The sequence below is a fragment of the Anneissia japonica genome, unplaced genomic scaffold (genome assembly GCF_011630105.1).
Source record: "Anneissia japonica isolate Jap-2015-1 unplaced genomic scaffold, ASM1163010v1 scaffold993_len1110182_cov180, whole genome shotgun sequence".
Classification (NCBI taxonomy): domain Eukaryota; kingdom Metazoa; phylum Echinodermata; class Crinoidea; order Comatulida; family Comatulidae; genus Anneissia; species Anneissia japonica.
Window position 1 is genome coordinate 1,004,003 of NW_022749760.1, and position 19,932 is coordinate 1,023,934.

Below are 19,932 nucleotides of genomic sequence, written 5' to 3' on the forward strand. Positions count from 1 at the left end.
GCATTTCGCCGAGTTCCATCTAGCCCCTGTTGGATGTTCTCCTCCCCCCAAATATTTATTAAGGCACGGGTCGCACCGTCGGTCCAGTTCATAATTGTAGGCTACACACGTCCGAGCTTGTCAAAATAAAAGCAAAGAATGACAATCTGCGCTTGTTTTCGCCGTGCATTCTGAGAGAGCGGTAATTACAAAGAAATAATCATAATCTATTATGTAATATTTCAAACGCCTCGCGATACCAGTAAGCATTTTTATCAGTTATTGATTTCTCGGAATAAACTGTCTTGTTAGCCACCCCATCCAGTTGATTAATTACCGCTCGCTGTGTTTACGAGAGGTCAAACAATAGCCTGAGGGTGCCAAGTAGGCTTCGCAAGGTCGCGAACCGGCCAAATTTGGCCGGTTCGTCAAGTAGCCTCTTTGCCAGATGGTAATGTAATTACACGCAATCCGACGGCGTTTATACTACACACATAACTTTGGCGGGCTGAGAATGCGGATATTGGTGTGTTGTATAAACGGGCCCTTACTTTCTCACAAACTTAGCAATAAATGTTCTGCTTAGAGTTACTTCAAAGAAGTATTTGTTAATCAAATATTGTTTTTAAAGTAAACTGAATAATTAGGAATAGGCCTACATTTATTTTAAGCAACTTATTTAATTGCATACTTGGTTTTACTCCCACGCCAACTAAATTTAAGTGCATAAAACTATACTAAATAATGTAAACTAAGATACTATAGTTAAAAACTAAATTATTTCAGTTAAAAAAAATGCATATAATGATTTTTTTTTAAATCAGTTTTAATACAGAATTTTATTATTGGGCCATTTTTACCTACCTGTCATTTGGGGCCATTTTTACCAGAGCCATTTTTTCCGGGGCCATTTTTTCCTTGGCCTTTTTTTCCGGGGCCATTCTTACCGTACACCATATACTGTACATGATGAATTACAAAGAAATAGAATAAATTAAAAACATGCTTGGTTTATACAGTAGTTTATGTGATTTAATGCCGATTAATACACTCTATGATACAGATTAATGTTACAGTAGCCCTATTTATTGTTTAATAAATAATTCTCACAATTTACAGAATCCATTTTGAAAATAAGCTGCTCACCCCTGCCCTTTACTTTGCAAAAGTAGTCTCGAAAAAAAGAATCCCATCCAAAGTTAGAAAAAAAAAGAATCCGCCTACGGCTTCTATTCAAGGTTTTACGATATTTCAAATGCATTTTTTTTTTTTTTTTTTAATTATTTATTTGGCATTAAATATTATCGTGGGGATTCGTTTCTGTTCTTTTTAGATATTTATTTTTCCAAGTACTTTTTTTCAGCTGTTTCTTTAATGAAGTATTGTGCACTTCCTTTGTGATAAACCTGCTATCAGTAGCTCCCCCTTGATTCCTTTGTCATAACCCCTTTGTTACCAGTCCAGTATTTCTTTGTTGGTGACCCTACATGATTATGAATGACCTCAAAATAACCTAATGGTAGGCCTACTAATTGGTTGTCAGGTATAATGATTATCAGTGATTGCAGATTAATGTTTTAACCATCTTAATATAACATTAACATTAGATAAATTTGGGGAAAATGATAAAAAATGAATACATTTTTTCATATTGAACATGTCTGTGGAACTAATTTATTGATTAATTATTATACCAGCACAAAACATAACTATGGGAAGCCTGTTCTTTTTTTAGACATAAATCCTTACAAATTTTATTTCCCAGTGATCAGTATTGTACCAACCAAAATAATGAAATAATGGGATGATGGACAGTTCCTAGTAATAATCTAGTGCTTAAAAAAAAAAAAATTTTGATCCACCAACCATAATTTTCACTCTCTTGGAGGGTGGGGGAGGGGTTGGCTTTTTTGCTTGCATTGAAGGATCCAATCTCACATTTTCCTTGTGTACAGAAATTGTAGCATATGTTTTCTAGCCATTGTTATACTAATTACACTAAAAGTAGCATGTTTTCTAAGCATGTTACATAAATTGCTGTATGTGCTTATTTAGGCATTGTATTGTAGCGTAATATTTTATTCGAAATCCAGGAATTGTAGCAAAATGTTTTTCTAATAATGCGACAGTCGGTTTCCTAACATTTTCGGAAGCATTCAGTTTTCCTTTACAGGCATTGTGGCTATACAATTTTTTGTTGTATGTTACTTCATATAATCAATGTTTATTTTAGGCATTGTACTATACTACTGTGCATGACAAAACTTTAATAAGGAATGGTTAAATTATAGATTTTTTGTAGCAATAGGCAGAGTACACAGGTGTTATGTATTGTAGCAGTAATTTTTCTATAAATAATATGTATTCCTCTTGTAGCGTAGCACTCGATAAGCTTTGTGCTGCTATTTGACAATGACAGTAAAATATACTACGTATTATTAATCATAGTCATGACATGCTCACTCCATCAACGTTTTAGACATTAATCATAAGTATTGCATACTCTCGCTACTCCATCACAGAATGACGATGTATTACTCATCCCACTCTATGTTTGCATAGAAGTTCACGAAGGTCATTCTTTACTTAACCTTTGAATTTCAGTTGTACAGTATACTTCTCAATTTATAAGACAGCGGAGTATGCAGCCAAATGGATATTTTAATGAATATAGTAGTTTACACTGTAATCATTTAAAATGCTTGGTATTTTTATTAGGCTCGACTTATTTTATACCTTGTTTCGCTGACTTATTTTTTTAAAGATAGTCACAGAAGGGCAGGAAAAAAATAAAATTTTGTTTTTCTTATTTATAGTTTTGCCAAAAATATGCAGACGGATGAGAAAAATAAAAATAAAATTTCATTGGTGAAAATAAACATTGTAATTATGGGATGGTTAAATTTTTTTAATTTATATAATTAAAATTAAGAAAAGAAATAGGCAATTCTTATTTTTTTAGATTTCAAGGCAGCGGTGGGTGTAATAAAAATAAAGAAAAGATTTTATTTTTTCTGAAATTTCTATTTTTTCATGCCGATGGGTGCTCTAATTAGGCAAAAATAAAATTTTATTTTTATTTCGAAATCATCATTTTTGGCGGGCGACGGGGTTCGCTAAACAAGGTCTAAACAGGTTCTCGCTTTGTTGTAGAGCTCACTGTTTATAACTTTGTAACATGGTTATTTATACAAACCAAACCAGCAATCCAGTCATTGTCTGATGAAGATCCATTGATAATGATGGATTAAAATGTCAAACAGTATGGATGGTTTACTTACAAGAACTTTTCCATGCTCATAAATTAAAAAACCAGATGAAACTGTTTGAACTAATGGATACAGTATGCCAATTTTTGTTAAAATTATGATTATTTTTTTTTATAGTTATAGTTTTTTTTTTTTTTTTTAAATTATTATTTATTTAGGCACACAATGCATGTGCCAAGGATTGTCAATAATGAATATATCACTGTCCTACTTGTAGGCGACAATCCCCTTACACAAGACAAACATAAAATACAATATGATGCTTTACACAAACTAAATCTCAATATGAGATTTAGGGAGTGGAGTTGTTTTGGTCGTGAGAAAAAATCCTGCAACACTGACAGGAATTGAACCTAGGACCCTGGGTTTGGAAGGCAAACATCTTAACCACTAAGATATTCAACTCCACTTCTACTATCATTTTGTGATTGAATTACATTAGAATTAAAGATAATAATACATTTCAGAAGATCGAATTGGTATTTTCATATCTGCTGGTTCAAATGTTTAAGATCCAACTGGTGCGCATAGACGCACAATGCATACTATTGACATGCAGCCATTTAGTACAGTACACACTTACTGTAGTACGGTATAAGCTTTGAGCTGCAACAAGGTTTTTGAATTGTTCATAATTACAGTACGTATGTCAATATGCTGATTGAAGTATGTATTCTAGAAATCATTCTATATAAATGGCATGCACATATTAATAATAGCAGGTACTGAAATTACTGCTTATTTTCTTTAAGAATATTGAAGTAAATTCAAAATTGAAAAATTCTACATGACCTTAATAAATAAAACCTAGGTTAAATCAACAAATGGTTGCTCTGGAAAAGGGCCGTTAGTTTTGAATATTTTCGGGGTTTTTGATGACGTCATCGTTAAACCGAGGGTTCGTGTAACTGGGGTACGTAAAAACGAGGTTCTGCTGTATACGGTATTATATCGACTACATAGATTCCAGGCAGTTGATTGGTTACAAGCCAGGCAATAGTTCCAGCCATGCCCTCTTAGCTGGTCAATTGCCTGGAATCGATGTACTCGGTCGGATATACCTGTATAAAACAATTATTTACTGGGATTTTAATTGCGTCATAGTTCAAGTTAGCTCTTGGTATCTGGAGGCTGTAGTATGTCTCTCGACTTTTGTGTCTGGACATACAGCCTCCACACCACCTCAGGCTATAATTTGAACCATGCAAAACATGCACCGGAAGAATTAAACTCATGAATATTGATATAAGAACTTTAAGATTGACTACCTAGCAAGTGAAAAAAAAATGTTTATCTCAAATGTTTTCATAAGATATGATGAATAAAAAGTGTAGCTGCGTTTAGTCTGCTATGGAACATTATAAAAGAAATGACAGCACCACTTTTAAAACTAACAATATATAGAATTTATTTCTTCAGCTTTCATCCACACAGTGTACTTCATCAGGAGTATGATAGTAATTTAATTTCTGCACTCTGTTAAATTTGGGATTTGTTTCAAATAATTTAGCCGTTAAAAGATGTTGGGAATAAGCGATATACTGTATTGGAAAATTATTAACCAGTGCTTGACCCCTAGTCTAAGCTAGAGTAAAGGTAAAATAATGCAACTAGGTTATAAACTAATACTTATACTTGTCTGAGATATGGAACACCTGATGAATATCTATATGAATCATCATACTAACATTAACCAGAATGTGCTGTATGTTGGCTTGGTCCTATGTTGTAATATCGCAACTGTGACACAGAATGCACTAGTGCGTGCTAACAGGTCTTGGAGCCTGTTTCTGAGTAATAAAAACTGGTTAAGTGGAATAGTATGGCGCAAATACTAAGGCTTCGTGCTTCCAACCAAATGCTTAAAGATCAAGTCCAATTCTGGTCACGTCATATCCGTAGGCCTGTCTTTATTTGTTCATAAAAAAAAATAAAAAATACAAGCCATTCCGTAGTTTGAACTGCTTATGCGCATATCAAGGTCATTCGATATTAACAAACACACATCCACATGCACATAACATAGGTTTATGTCAGTTGACCTTAGATACGTGAATACACAATTCAGACTACAGAATCACTTATATTGCAGCAAAATGCTGAATTAAATTATTTTTGTTATATCGAGAATCGGTATTAATTAAATTTGTATAAAGTTATGTTAATTTTACATAGAGACATAAACTAGATTTACTGTATATCAATGAAAATTAAACATCAAGAGAATTGAACATAAAAGTTGTCAAGACATGTGTCTAGGAGAAGACACTTTACTACAGTAAATGACAGACAAAGAGTACAGAAGAGATCCAACTGCCCTGATTTTGTTTGCAGGCAGTGGAACTTGAAAAAAAAATTTACTGCTACAAGATAGTTTATTTATTCAGCTTTAGGCACTAGGGCCAAGAATATGTCAAACAGTAAATCACTCTTCAAAATGGCAATCCCATCACAAGACAACATGGGATGTATGGACCAATACACCGGGGTAACCCCCTATTCATCTCAAAAGATGTACTGAGTTCTTTCTAGTGCACAAGAGCTAATTGTGTACACTAGTCCTATGGTTGCTCGGCCATTAAACTTGCCTTTTAAGGGGCTCCGTATTAGAATTTGAATAGAGTTCGCTCGGAACTCGTCTTTTAAGGACACTTCCCTTCGTGGCAGTACTTTTTGAAATAGGAATACGTTCCAACAAAACCACAAGAGTCGGACTTCTTGTAGTTCTATACTCTACGTGAAAACTCACAGAGTGAAACCTGTGATAAAAATAGATTCTTTCCTTTTCACCACATTAACCTATATACTTTAGTTATGGAATTCTAGAGTACAAGTGTTTGAAAAATACAATAGGACACATTAAGTACTAAGTCAAAGTGACATACTTTAAGCAACAGAGTATCAGAGATGTACACCTTTATAAATGCAAATGACAGTGTACAGATAAATAATGGTCTAGAATAATAATTTTACCAATTTAGGAAGTCAGTATCGTTATTTTTTCCACAATTTCTGAAGTGTTAATTGTTCGTGACTAATTTGATTTCAATAATTGGTCATTATGCAGCACTTTAATACTTTTACTGTTTATAATACTCATTATAATCTAATTAGTCCTCATTGTGCTATGATTTTTTTAATCTACATGATTTTCACTTTGATATAAAATAATTAGACTTTAAAATTTTTAAAAGACAGATGGGATATTTTGTAATTAGGCATGCAAAAATGAATTTACATGTCACTTTAATTAAACTAATCAAATTTCAACCCTGGAGTATTTATACTATATAGAGAAATCTGATAGAATTTTCTATGTTTTAATTTGGATGTTATCCCCTATTCAGACTAACATCGCATTGCGATCGGTTGTAGCAATTGCAACACCCACTCGCAATTCACTATCGTTGGCGAAAGTTCACCAACAGTAATCCATATCGCAATTGTTACCCTTTGCGATTGGGTACTACAATCTTTATTACTCTTGATTACCACGGAAACCAATCGCAACAATTCACAACAAATTCCAAAAGCAGTGATTGGCTGAGGTTAGTCAACATAGGTCTAGCCACCGGAGGCCTAGAACCATTTGACCTCTCATTCCGATGTAAAGTTTTTTTGTGTCGGTCTGAATGCGCTCAGTGATTGCGATCAGGAGTAATAAGTTTTGGATTACCATTGATTATGATCGCAACTGAGTGTAGTCTGAATAGGGTACTAGACTATAGTATGTTAAAATAATATTCATGTATGACTAAGAATGTATGGACCAAGGAATAGAGGTTAAAGGTTAAAGTAAATTCTGTGTTATGATTACTGTTTTCAATGGCCAGAGCAGTAATGTGAAGTATTTTGAGATGATTCGATATAAAAAGTTTTTCCAAAATATTGTTGTTTTTTTTTTATTGCCATTGTTATTAACTTTTAATTTCATGAAAGTTTATTCATATTGATGTTTACAGTGTTTATTTTCTTTCTGTCTTACAGTGTTCTTCTAAGGAAAGAATTCAAGTTTTTGTAGCTTCTTGATCTCTTCATGGAATTTATTAACAATGTTTAGTCAAGGAGACCAGGAATATCAATTCCAACAGACAGTGCAGCAAGCAGCCTTTGGAACCGCTAAAGTTGGCCTAGACAGCACTCAGTCGATGTTGTCACTTCTGAATGAGGATGAGTTCTCCCAACAACAGCAACAGCAGCAGCAGCAGCAGCAACAGCAACCTGTAAATTGTCAGCCACTTAGTTATTATAGTAATCAGATCTCAAGCAACAATTATGGCTCTTTGCCAACCCAGGTACAACGGAACTATATGCAATATGCACAACAGTCACAGGGGATGGCCCCTAGTCCGTACGCTACAGCGAATTCTAACTACCCTCTGCAGCAGGGTTATCAGAGGTCAAATTCCTACCAGGCACCGTATAACAACCAACATTCGGGAGCGTATTATCCTAACACGCCAATGACCACGCAAAGTCCATACCAGGGATATGGCACAACTCAAGGTTACCCTACTCAAGGTAGATCTCCAGTCAGCTCGCCAAATATGTTGCCTACAGCATCTGGCATAGGTCCCAAGTACCCGCAGATCCCTCCAAATACAGCATCACCCGGTATGGGCCAAAGTTCAACGATGTACAGCCCTGGTAGTACACCAGTCAGTAACCGTAACCAATTCCAGTTTCCTACCTCACCGGTTCCTCACCTAGCACGTCCGTCTCCAATACAATCACCCAGCGCTCCCAAAAGATCCCCAGCCTCTATGACTTGCCCAAGCCCGATACAATCGCATTCTCCTGCACCAGTCGGCACCACAAATTCCACAAGTCCCCTGACGGTGAGGAGTCCTCAAAATAACTCTCCATCCTTTAATCAGAATCGATCACCGGCACAAGCAAAGCAAAAACAAGAAATGGTTGATTTATCCAGTATGTCTAAGATGTACCATCCGCCTTCAAGGACAAATTCAGATTCTGATAAAAAACACACATACTCATCACCGAAAAGGGGGGGACCTATTCCAAAAATGGAAGAGATGGTTGCGTTCATAGGTGAACCAACCATGAGAGGAGTGTTGACTTCTGAAATTGATGGAGAAACACTTTCATCAGATCTTAAATCTGATGATAAAATGTCGAATGGTAAATTAGATTCTTCAGAAAATGGCAGCTCAAAAGCTTCAGAAAATGGCAACCCAGAAGAACTAAAAAACCTGGACAATGGGACAAACAAAAGCAACAGCAAAAATAATGCAGTTGATGAAATTTGTGAGAATGGGAAAACAGTTTCTTCACAACCAGAAATGGAAACAAAACAAACAGAAACAGGCAAAACAGAGACTGAAACAGCTTCGAATGAGCTTAGTCAACAAGAGGAACCACATATTGTGAGGGAGGAGCAGAAAAAATGTTCAGAACTAAATGAGTCTTCAAAAACCAACAATCGAAAGAGAAAGTCACTTGCTGATGGTGAACCTCAGGCCAATCAAAAAACAAATGATAGTGGAAAAACTAAAAGGACTAAACCAAAGGTTGGTTCAAAAGCTAGCATGGGAGAAAATAAACTTAATGACTCAAAGAGTAAAAATAAAAGTAGGAATAAAACATCAGGGAAGATACAAACGAAGAAGTCTCCTAAGAGAGCAAACACAAAAGACTCAATGGAAAATGGATTCACAACAGATGGCAGCGACGATCATGGATTTTCTGACGATGACGTCAATGATCTGAACGGAAAAAGGCTTACAATGACTAGACCAATTAAAACATATTCCAAGATAAAAAATTCCAAAGATAAAGAGGATGTGGACGGTCCTAAAGATTCTAAAAGTGATTTTGACGAAATTATGAAAACTGCACAAACAAGAGATAATGTCATTGAGGGAGAAAAAAAGAATGATAAAATGAAAAGTGACGCTAAAGTGGAAGAGAAGCGTGAAAACAATGAATCTGAGAAAATAACAGAAAAGAAATGTAAGGATAAAGAGGTTTCCATTATTAAAGTGGAGACAAAAAAGGAAGAACACATTAAGGAAAAGAAAGATAATGAGATTGTTGAATGTGAAATCAGATTGGAAGAGAATAAAACCATAATTCAGGAAGTAAAAAATCCAATGATAACGCCCTCATTGAAACGACAGTTAACTGGGATTGATGGTCCAGATACTTGCGAAAGTGACCATACGGTACCGTCTCACAAAAAACGTGGACGACCGTTTGGAAGTAAGAATAAAAAGAAACGGCTTACCAAGAAAGAAAAAGCGTTGCTTGAGAGCGATTGCTTAGACAAAGATTTTCTTGCTACATCTAAAAAAATGGCTGTGAAGCAGTCTGTAATGAACACTAAATTAGCAAATATGTTACAACCAACGGGTTCAATCTCAAAACCAGTTGGGCCGGTATTACGCATTGTCGGAGCGCCTGAAAATCCTGTTTCCTCGCATATTGTTAATCAACCAAATGCTAATGTTGATGCAACAATAACAAAGAAAAGTAAAAGCATTGTTTCATCAAAAATAGTCCATAGGCCGTCGTCCTCTGCGGCTGTTGGCTCTACGTATTGTGAAACTGGACGTCCGTGGTTATGTGCGCTTTGCGGCAAACCGTCAAATGTGAACGGCTTAGGAGATCTTTATGGTCCCTATTATCCTGAAGGATTTAAACCACCAAAGCGTTGCACACAAGATGAGCAAGTTACTCCACAATCGACAAAGCAAACATCAAAAGGAAAGACTTTAAAATCAAATTCAAAAACATCCAATTCTAAAAATAACTCTCAGCGTAGACGAAGTTCAATTGATAAAGAGATAGAATGTAATGCGGATCAAGTAACCGCAAATAAAAACACTCCAAAATCCAGGAGTTCGTCAAAAGGAAAAACTACTAAAAATTTGAAATCGGCAACGAAAAGTTCATCAACACCAAGTTGTAAAAGAAGCAGCTCAACGGACACCGAGACATCCTGCCACCTTGATGAGATTTGGGTACATGAGGAGTGCGCGGTGTGGGCGCAGGGAGTATACCTTGTCGGTGGGATGATCTACGGATTGCACGAGACCGTGAGAGCAGCATGCCAAACGGTGAGTCACACTTCACTATTAACATTTTTATAGGAGATCTTGTGAAGCAGTTTGTAGTTCCAAATAAAGAGTGTTGGCTTATACACAAGTTGAGCATTTTGCCAAAATCTAGGAGGTGGGCTTATGAAAGCAGGATTTTTCTGCATCATTACAGTACATGAAATGCTTTTACTATGTAGAATTGTAGGACATTCGTGACAAAAATAAAAATTTGTTTTCTGTACCTTTAAGGGAGCGGTCATTGTAATTGTGGGAGTTCTTACTGCTGTACATTGTGTGTTTAAACCAAGTTTGTGAAACTATGTTTTCCATGTAGAAACACTACGCCTACTGTCCAAGTATGCAATTCAGATGATTACTAATTATGTGGATGTAACTTAATTACATACATTACTACAGTTTTTGTATTCACTAATTGCTGTCCAAATGACTGGTTTAGTGGTTTTCTTCTTTTCCTTTGAAGAAGCTCTTGCTGAATTCGCTATCATCTTTTTTTTTTTGATTGTCTAAAGATAGTTATTCAAAACAATCATTCTTGTCAATTGTTCCATTGTTTTAAATTTAATTGTAAAAAGTGAAATTTTTTGAGATAGTATTAGTAATTGGTGGAACTTGGATTGGCATAGGTCTACAGTAGCTGACAAAATTCCGCAAGATAACATTAAGTTGTAAAGACCTTTAACCTTAAACAGAACCTGAGCTGATGGATTCTAGATAGACACAATTGGTGACTGAAGTCATATGACCTCTCCAATTAAAACACAGCAGTCAATGTTCAGTACTGTATGGGGAAAGTAGTTTGGAGTGTATCTGCTATGAATTAAATGCATTTGATGTTTAAATAAAATAATTTATGTTGAGTCATCTGTAAACTACTCTAATGCCCTGTTCAGCCTATGAAATTTTATTTGACAAAAACATGTGACGTGCCTAAATATGGTCATGATGACATCACATCGTGACCATATATACAGGTAGGCACATCATGAATATGTGCAATCAACATTTTTTTGTCAAAAAATATAAAAATACGCAATAGTTGGTTATCGAAGCTTTCTGAATAAGGGAAGGAATTTGGCACTTTTTCAAAAAGACATTTTTAGACACTTAAGTGCTTTGTTGAATGTGTGGATTGGAGCGCTAGACTATCGTATCAGCAGAAAATAATCAATTATGATGTACAAACTTAACTTGCATCAAAAAAATGTTAAGAATTTTAAAATCTAGGCTGCCTGAAAAAGGATGAGGCTGACCATAAATCATTGCTTTTGTTTATAAGGCATAAATCAATTGAAATTTGATCATTTTTACCTAAACTGTCTTGATTGTTAACTTGTTTTCAACTACATGAGCTCTAATAATATTCAATTTAATGCAAGCAAGTAAATCAAATATTTAATTTTATTGTTTGTCAATATTATTAATGATGTTTATATAATAGAATATACTGTAATTACAGTATTGATTGATTATAATAGTATGTGTAAATGTTATGATATTATGCTCAAATGGCGTATGTTTTACGAGCATGGTCCTTACTGAAATTGCTCAAAAATTCTTTCCTGCTTTTTTTACTCAAATCTTTAAAACCTTTACTACAAAAGTATCACTTTTTAACTCTTTCATCCGTCCGGTTATTGATTTTAATTCAATTGCAAAGGTTCTATATTGATAAATTCCACACACATAAGGTTTGTTTATATAATGACAATAATTATAATATGTAATTTACTTTCCCCAATTCTTCATAGAAATATGAATGATTTAAGTTTCTTTTATAAAGTGGTTAATCATCGTTTTGATTGCCACCACTTAATTTATGTGTTTATAAACATTGTCTGAGACAAATTAATTTATTCTTTGTACCTTGCAGTTGAGTCAACACTGTTTGAAAGCATTTATTTGTAGATTAAGTAAATATTCAGATAATTTAATAGTTTACTGTATTGGTATTTTCATTGATTCATACTGAATTTAAAAAGAAACTTAATTTTATTGTATTCTTGAAGTTAGGCATGGGTAATTATTATTTGTGTCCGTTTTTGTTTATCCATCCTGTAGTGGCGGGTTTGTACTTGCTGTTCGTGTGGAGTTAAAATAAAATAAAATAAAAGATATAATACCGCAGAGTCTGAAGCTTTCGATTGCATGACGACGGTAGGACGTAGACCGTAATGACGTCACTAAAAGTCAGATCTGCGCGTCATGACGTTGAGCGTAATGACGTCGCTAAAAGTTATCTGCGCATGCGAGAACATTAAGTTCTCGTCATGTGAAATCTAGGGCGCAATTTGGCCTAATCTACTCTTTTCTATTCTGCTTCTATCCAGACACTCATTATCGTCCGTTCACCATCTGGATGAGGACACAGAACGTAGGACGCCCGGTAGGACGGTCACGCATGAGTGATTCTGTTCTAGCGTCGCGTTGTCGAACAAATCGAAAGCTCCCTACTACAGTATGCAAACAGATTGCTATCTTCAAGTTCAAATACTTGTACTTAAAATCAGCATAAGTAATCATTTCTCTGCATTAACTTCTTCAACCAGTATATTTTGCTGCAGTATTTACATAAGCCTGCATCAATACAGTAACACCACTCCAATTATTATTTTAAAAAAAAAATTATGTCTCAAATAAAAAATATACTGATAAAAGTAATTCAATGGAAATCACAAATTCTTTTTGCCATTATAATAAAACACATGCTCATAGGAATGCTAAATTCCATATTTAATCAAATTCTGTTTTTTTTTTTTTTTTTTTTTTTTGTTTAACATGTGTGAACATTTTTCTTAGAGATGCAATGTATTATTATTTAATATTATTATTATTGTTATTATTAATATACAATTGATGAAAAGTACTTGCCGGGGACGGAAGCCATTGATAGGTTCATAAACCACTCTGCAGACTTTTAAAATATAGCCATCAACTGAAACACCACACTACCACACACAGTATGGCAATGGTCTACAAAATTGTATATGAATAGCCAATCTTAACTTTAATTAAAACCAGCTTAAGACAGCTTATAGCAATACAACACACTTTCATGATTTTAATTAAAAATGGCATGAAGATTAATTTTGAGCCTTTTCTGTCCTTCCATGCCACTTGAACAAAAATGTACTGTATAAACATAGTGTAACTTCATCCTGCTGGTTAAGAGATTAATGAATGAATTAATTAATTAATCAACTTACTAATTGATTGACATATTTAACCTTTATTATATACATTTAGACATAACCTTTGATATTCTGTACTGATAAGGTCAATATTTATTTTTAGAAAACATATCAAGCACATTTAAATTACCACTAATGTCACTATAAAATTATTTTATTTTATTCTGGGAAAGATACTTTCAGAAGTATTTAAACATTTCTCCCCTAGAGCTTCAAATCCATCGGATTAAATCAGAATTTGTGAAGTACTGTCAAATAAAAATGATTTAACACACAAGTTCTGTGAATATGGATGTTTATAGTTTATTCAAACTTTATACCGTGGTTGAACTTGCCGAAGTCAAATCCAAAATGGCATTGAAAAATTGTTCAACTTAGATAAAATCTGACTTTACAGATCGTTAATTAATGGAAAACACAACAATTTGGCATGTAAAATAAGAAAATATTCAAGTTAGACGAGGTTGACTTAGGCAAGTTTATACTGTTTTATCCTCAATATGAATAGTTGTAAATAAAATAATGAATTTTGCTTATCGTATCTTGTAGTCGTGTACTCATTGCAAACAGATGGGAGCTACACTAGGGTGCTTCAGCAAGGCCTGTTCATGGACGTCTCACTTCATATGTTCCAAAAAAGCAGGTAAGCTTTAGTACCAGTTCTGTATATGAAAATGTAATGTAATGTATTTAGATTTTTAATAGCACTTAGATTTTTAATAGCACACCGAAACAGTCTTCCCTATGTGTCTATTAATGTCTGAGCTACCCGGTGTAATATGACTGTGTGGAGATTTCTTGGTCCTCACTTTCTTTGTTTTGTATTTGAGCTGGATGGCTTAAACACAATTTCAACAAAATCGCACCGTCTTTCGGATGAGACGTTAGGCCATTGGTCAAGTGTGTAAAATGGCCAACGTACATGTTAAAGACCGCTGTACACTCTTCGGAAAAGAGTAGGGGATTGTCTCCAGTGCACTCTAATTATCTTCATCTGGTCTACTATATGTTAATAATGGTCTATAAAGTGTACTATAATTAATAACAACAACAATTATAATATGCACATTTGCTAATTGCTCATACAAACAGCTCTAAAGAGTGATCTGTAACAACATTCAAAATCTATGAAATTTAAGACAACAGTAGTGTAACAGTTGCGAGACTGAAACCACTGGAGGGTGTATAAGTAGTCAAAGAGATGTTTTCTCAGACGGCTCTTGAAATGTCTGACAGATAACATCTGCTTCGTAGACTAGGAACATGATTCTATAAAATAGGTCAGAAGCAAATGTGTTGTTATCTTTACAGACAGCAAACATGAATTTAAAGTGTAGAATCTCAATCTTTATCAGCACAAGCACTGAACTGCAGATTAATTACTATTAAAAACGAACCCATCACAAAATACTAAGCATTTACAAGTCACACAAAGACTAGCTGTATTATAATTTCTTTTCATGATAGGTATTTTTTAAAATTTAATAGTTCATAAGTCACTGGTTTTAACATCACTAAATTAATATTTTTGTTGGCCAATTTTTGTAACTGCAAATATACATATCAATTATTATATTATAACATTAATTTTAGTTTACTTGTTCCTTTAAATTTACCAAACTGTACCTTGTTTACACAGTCGTTTGCTATCAGATAGGTATAACACCGATGATTTCCAGTCGCGCATCTACACGATAAGAAAATTATTTGTTTAACAACAAGTCATGTGATTAAAACTGACCTGATGGGAATGCGCGCATGGTCTATGTTTACACCGCTGCGATGCAGAGGTAACTGGTAGATCATCGCGGTCACTAATCCTCTATGCGGCGTTACAGAACCTGTTTACACAGCCACTTAACACCTATATAAACGGATAAATGCGATCATCACGGTGATCTCCTGCCATGTAAAAAAAGCTAAACATACAGGAAAAAATGATTTCGTGAACCATCTCACCGATCTGCACTGAAGTATTGCACTTCAATGCTGTCCCTACAAATTGCACCTATGAATTTAACACATTTTCTCATTCTACGCTTTTTCGCTTTGGAATGAACTTTAAGGGGCTAACTGCACCTTTGATTACTTGAAATTTGACATATCGTAAATGCTTGATTATTGACGTCATAATCAACTTTTAAACCATTATTCATACTGTACGATAATACTGAAACCTGTTTATGAAAACATTTTTGATTTGCATTTTTTACTAATTTTCCAGATTGTCTTTTACGAGAAGAAAATTACTCCATGCTGTGTCCAAAACACAAGGTATGACAACACTGAGAATTCTCTTGTTTATTTTACACCACACCGTATTTAAACATCCAGACAGCTTTGTACAGAAATTTGCTGTAAAACAAGGGTGTTTTTTTTCATATAAATATACCACATTTCATTGGGTATAAGCCTCTTGAATATTGTTGCGAAGGCCCCACAAAACAATAGCATAATTGTACGCATAAACGCATGTTTTTGTGGTACAACAGTTGGACATGCACTTATTCCTGGCAACTGTTCTGATTGCGCAGTTGTTAAGTTGGATTGACACTCCAGAAAGGTCAATTAAGTTCAAACCACCATAGATCAGTTGGCTTAACTGGTGGTAGTTACTATGTGTGTGCTGAACCATGGAGATCCACTTTGGTCTCTGGTTCATTTTCCATCGCAGCTGGAGGGCTGAAATACATGCTACGACAGCAAACTGTTTTTCTGCTAAACCTTTTAACCTTTTAAGCCGTTGGCCCCCGTGTGCAATATGACTCAAGTGCACATTAAAGAACACGCTACACCCTTTCGGAAAATGTAAGGGATTATCACCTGGTTTAATCCCCCAATTCACCACCAGGAATATCCTACTAGCAATAAGATTTTTCACTTGAGTGATTAGGACCAAAGTACCCTTATCCTTCATATACTTACAGCAAACTAATATAATTCAAGTGAAGCAAAGCACAGTAACTCGGAAAAGAGGCAGACATTTTGAAGATTTAACATTTCAATCTATTTGCTCATTCTCAAGAATCATGTGGTGAAAACCTCTATCCATTTACAATATTTTCAGTAAAGTGTAACTTAAAGTAATTAAAAACAGACCAATCATTTAAAAGCAGAATTAAAACTGTTGAATTGAAATGAGAGAATTAAGAAAGGTGCATCTCACACTTTAGTGAATACCATATTTATATACTATATCGTATTACCTAACTGTAACTCCTTATATGGATTTTGTCATTTCAGAACAAGCTGGTGAAGATGAAAGATGATACTTAACCAGCCCTCCAAACCTTCCACAGAACCATTTCTGATGTCTTCGTTTGGATAACTACATCTCTGAAAAAATCCTGTCCTAAGCGGACATCTAGTAACTGCATCTTCGGCACTTGGCAACTTTGGAACAGCACTGTTGCTTACTTGCTCCATATTATGTGTTAAGAAATGTATGCATATGTTACAAAGATAACATAAGAATGTTGCGAAAGGTGTTGAGATAATGTGTATATGTTTAGACTGGGAGCTGTAAATGATTCATGTTGAAATTCAAGGAATTTGTCTTTTGGTGGATTTTTTAGTAAAGATTAATACTCCACAAACCAACATCTGTGTATGTGTTACATTGTAGCATTAATTGCTTGCATCTTACATGAAAAGAAAGATGCTGAACATTAATCTCTGTGGCCAGTAACAGTCTTGAAAGCTGTGAAAAAAATTAGGTTTTCCCCTCTATTGGTGCATACATTGTTTGGGGGAAATATCTTTGAAGCACATTGTAGTTGTAGCTAAGATGTTGCTGCAAGATGGATGTTTTGGAGTTCAGTATGGATGTTTTTGTTTTTGTATGGTTTCAAGCATGAACGTTTGAAGATGAGGACCAGGACTTGCATATTTCAATAATTGAAAATTGAGGTTATCTTTTTTCTAACTTGTTATTGAAAGGCTTGTGCTAGATAAGGTGTTATGTCTGAATTTTGGTCTTTAGATGTGTTACAGAATATGAATATTCATTACTGTATCTTTTCAAAGCAGATTTTTTTTTTTTTCCATGTGAGGCTAACAGTTTGGAAGTGAGCCCTCTGGAGTATAGAGATATGATAATTATGTTCTATATGTTGTTTTCTAGGGAATATTTGGCGTAAACATTTATGATGAATTTTGATAGTTGTATCAAATTATGTGTATATTTCTCACCTTTGTATTTTGCATTGTGTAATGTATTGTATCTAGTTTTTAAACCTCCAAAGTTTAGTTTTGCCCATTGCACACATTTGATTCTGTACCAAATGTAGAATTCACTTAATATTTATAAGCCCTGATTTATTAACATGTATAAAAGTTTAACCCATGTGCGAAATGTTTATTTAGCTCAAAAATTTAGTTTTGTGTTAATCATGCACGTTGAAATTTAAATTGTTATTGCTTATTTTGTTTTTTTTGGGTGTGTAATAGCTCAATATGTATGTTTTCGCTAAGTTCTTAATAAGCTTGTTGCTTTTCACAACCTACTTCTGAAAAAAAACGACGACAAAATCTACATTAGTTTGCTGATTAATTTGTCCCATCTGGCATGTCCTACTGTATGGTATTATCGCAGTTCACAATGGTTTGTAGAGTAGTATTGTATTGTTTCGATCTGTAGACGGTTCCTTTTTGTAGGTAAATGATATTTGCCTACAATGTTCATTCTGGGTAGTGGTACTGAGTGAGTCTTCAGGTCCAGTCTGATATAATGCATGGATGTTCTTGATATTTAGACATGTTTTCTAAAGTTGTTTTTCTTTCATATTTTTAAGAGGATTAGATTTTTCAGTAACTGTTTTTCGTACGAATGTTATGAACGTATTTGGCAATGAACTCAACTGTATAGTTTACTCCTAAGTTTGTGTTTTTTTGCTGATTTGTGGATATCAACATACAGAAAAAAGGCTTTCTGTAATGAGTAAGAATTAATAAAAGAAATTAATTTTGTGAAACTTAATTAAATGTTCCATAGTGTTTTATTTGATAATATAGCCATTTTATTTTTAATTGTGCGACAAGTAGTAGAGTCTGTGTAGTTTGGACAATAGTTGTTGACAACAATTTGAGTAACCTTTCCGGTACAGTATTGTATTTTGTCCAACAAAACATAACCAATGTCACCGATAGCACAAACAATTTATGCTACAAATATAAAACAGAGGATCAGACGTTTTTAATTCTCCTGTCACCTGGCAACTCCTGGAAAATCTTATTTGAAAGTATTTTCTAATATCGAACTTTTCAAACATTATTTTAAAACTATTTTTTGCCTATTATGGCCTATTGTTATGATTGCTGTTCTACTGAAATGTTATAGTCATTTAAGACTGACAATCTTTACTGCTGTTTGGGGTTTTAAATACTCAGGAAATGTGGTACGGTATTTGCCACGAGATTTTTTTTTATTGTTATGGAGAATTTGTTTGAAATTTCTTTGGAACTGAAAGAAAAATGTTTATTATAAATGCATAGTTACCAGTAATTGTGACAACGCCCTCTAGGAGAACTCAAACAAATTCCTCCATATTAAAATCAACTTAAGTTACAACAAATTTTGTGGTGTCAAATTTATACATGTACCTGTGAAATGTGAGTAATTTGGAATGAAATTAATTTTGAGTGGTATGTTCAACTGGAAATAAACTGTCCAACAGAGCAACTTGTGTAGAACATATGAGATTCTAATAAGATATTGATAAGCACATTCAGATCTTAGTATTTCATATTAGTAAATTTGATACCTCCATAATACAGTACAGCTGTCTGGAAGCATAATAACACAGAAGCAGTACAGACAGTGGCGCTGGGGCAGGCGGAGAAAGTGCAGTGGGCCGTGGTGGTACCAGGGGGGGGGATATTTTACCCTGTCGGACAGGCCTTTGCCCCCACTCTACAGACCGACGAACGACTAGGTCGTTGGATCAAAAATTATTAGAAATAATAATTTTCCTATCCAAATAAGGATGTTTTGATTGCCAATCCCAAATATTTTGGTCTAAAAGCACATTTTGGACCATAATAAGCCATAAAAATTTTCCAAGTAAACCCTACCAAGGGTGCGACCGTCTGCAACCCCCACCCCCTTGCATCTGCCCCAGCTTTTTAATGCACTTTGCACTCCACAATTTACGCAGACCTGTTCTAGAACCTTTTCGTGGCAAAACTTTCCATGGAAAGTTCAATTTGTATCTATAAAGCGCTAGTGTGCTATGCAGTGAGAACATATGACTCACAAGTATCTTCGAGCAAAACTTTTTATTTTCAAACAATTGCAGGTAAATAGACCTAGGCCTATTTATTTTACGATGGAGTAAAATATCCTGTGCGCAATTAAACAATGGATTTTTTTCCAAAACAGTAAAACTATTTGAACAGACCTAGTATATTGCATTC

General features: G+C 34.5%; 1 protein-coding gene across 1 annotated transcript in view; it reads left to right on the top strand.

The window, feature by feature from the left end:
* LOC117121173 (transcription factor 20-like) overlaps positions 1–18,496 on the top strand; it is a 32,415-nt gene extending 13,919 nt beyond the window's left edge. The window contains exons 2-5 of the mRNA XM_033266281.1: positions 7,236–10,327; positions 14,068–14,161; positions 15,743–15,792; positions 16,762–18,496. Of these exons, the coding sequence (XP_033122172.1) occupies positions 7,301–10,327; positions 14,068–14,161; positions 15,743–15,792; positions 16,762–16,794 (3,204 nt within the window). The 5' untranslated portion in view covers positions 7,236–7,300 and the 3' untranslated portion in view covers positions 16,795–18,496. The remainder of the gene's footprint in view (positions 1–7,235; positions 10,328–14,067; positions 14,162–15,742; positions 15,793–16,761) is intronic.
* The last annotated feature ends 1,436 nt before the right edge of the window (positions 18,497–19,932 follow it).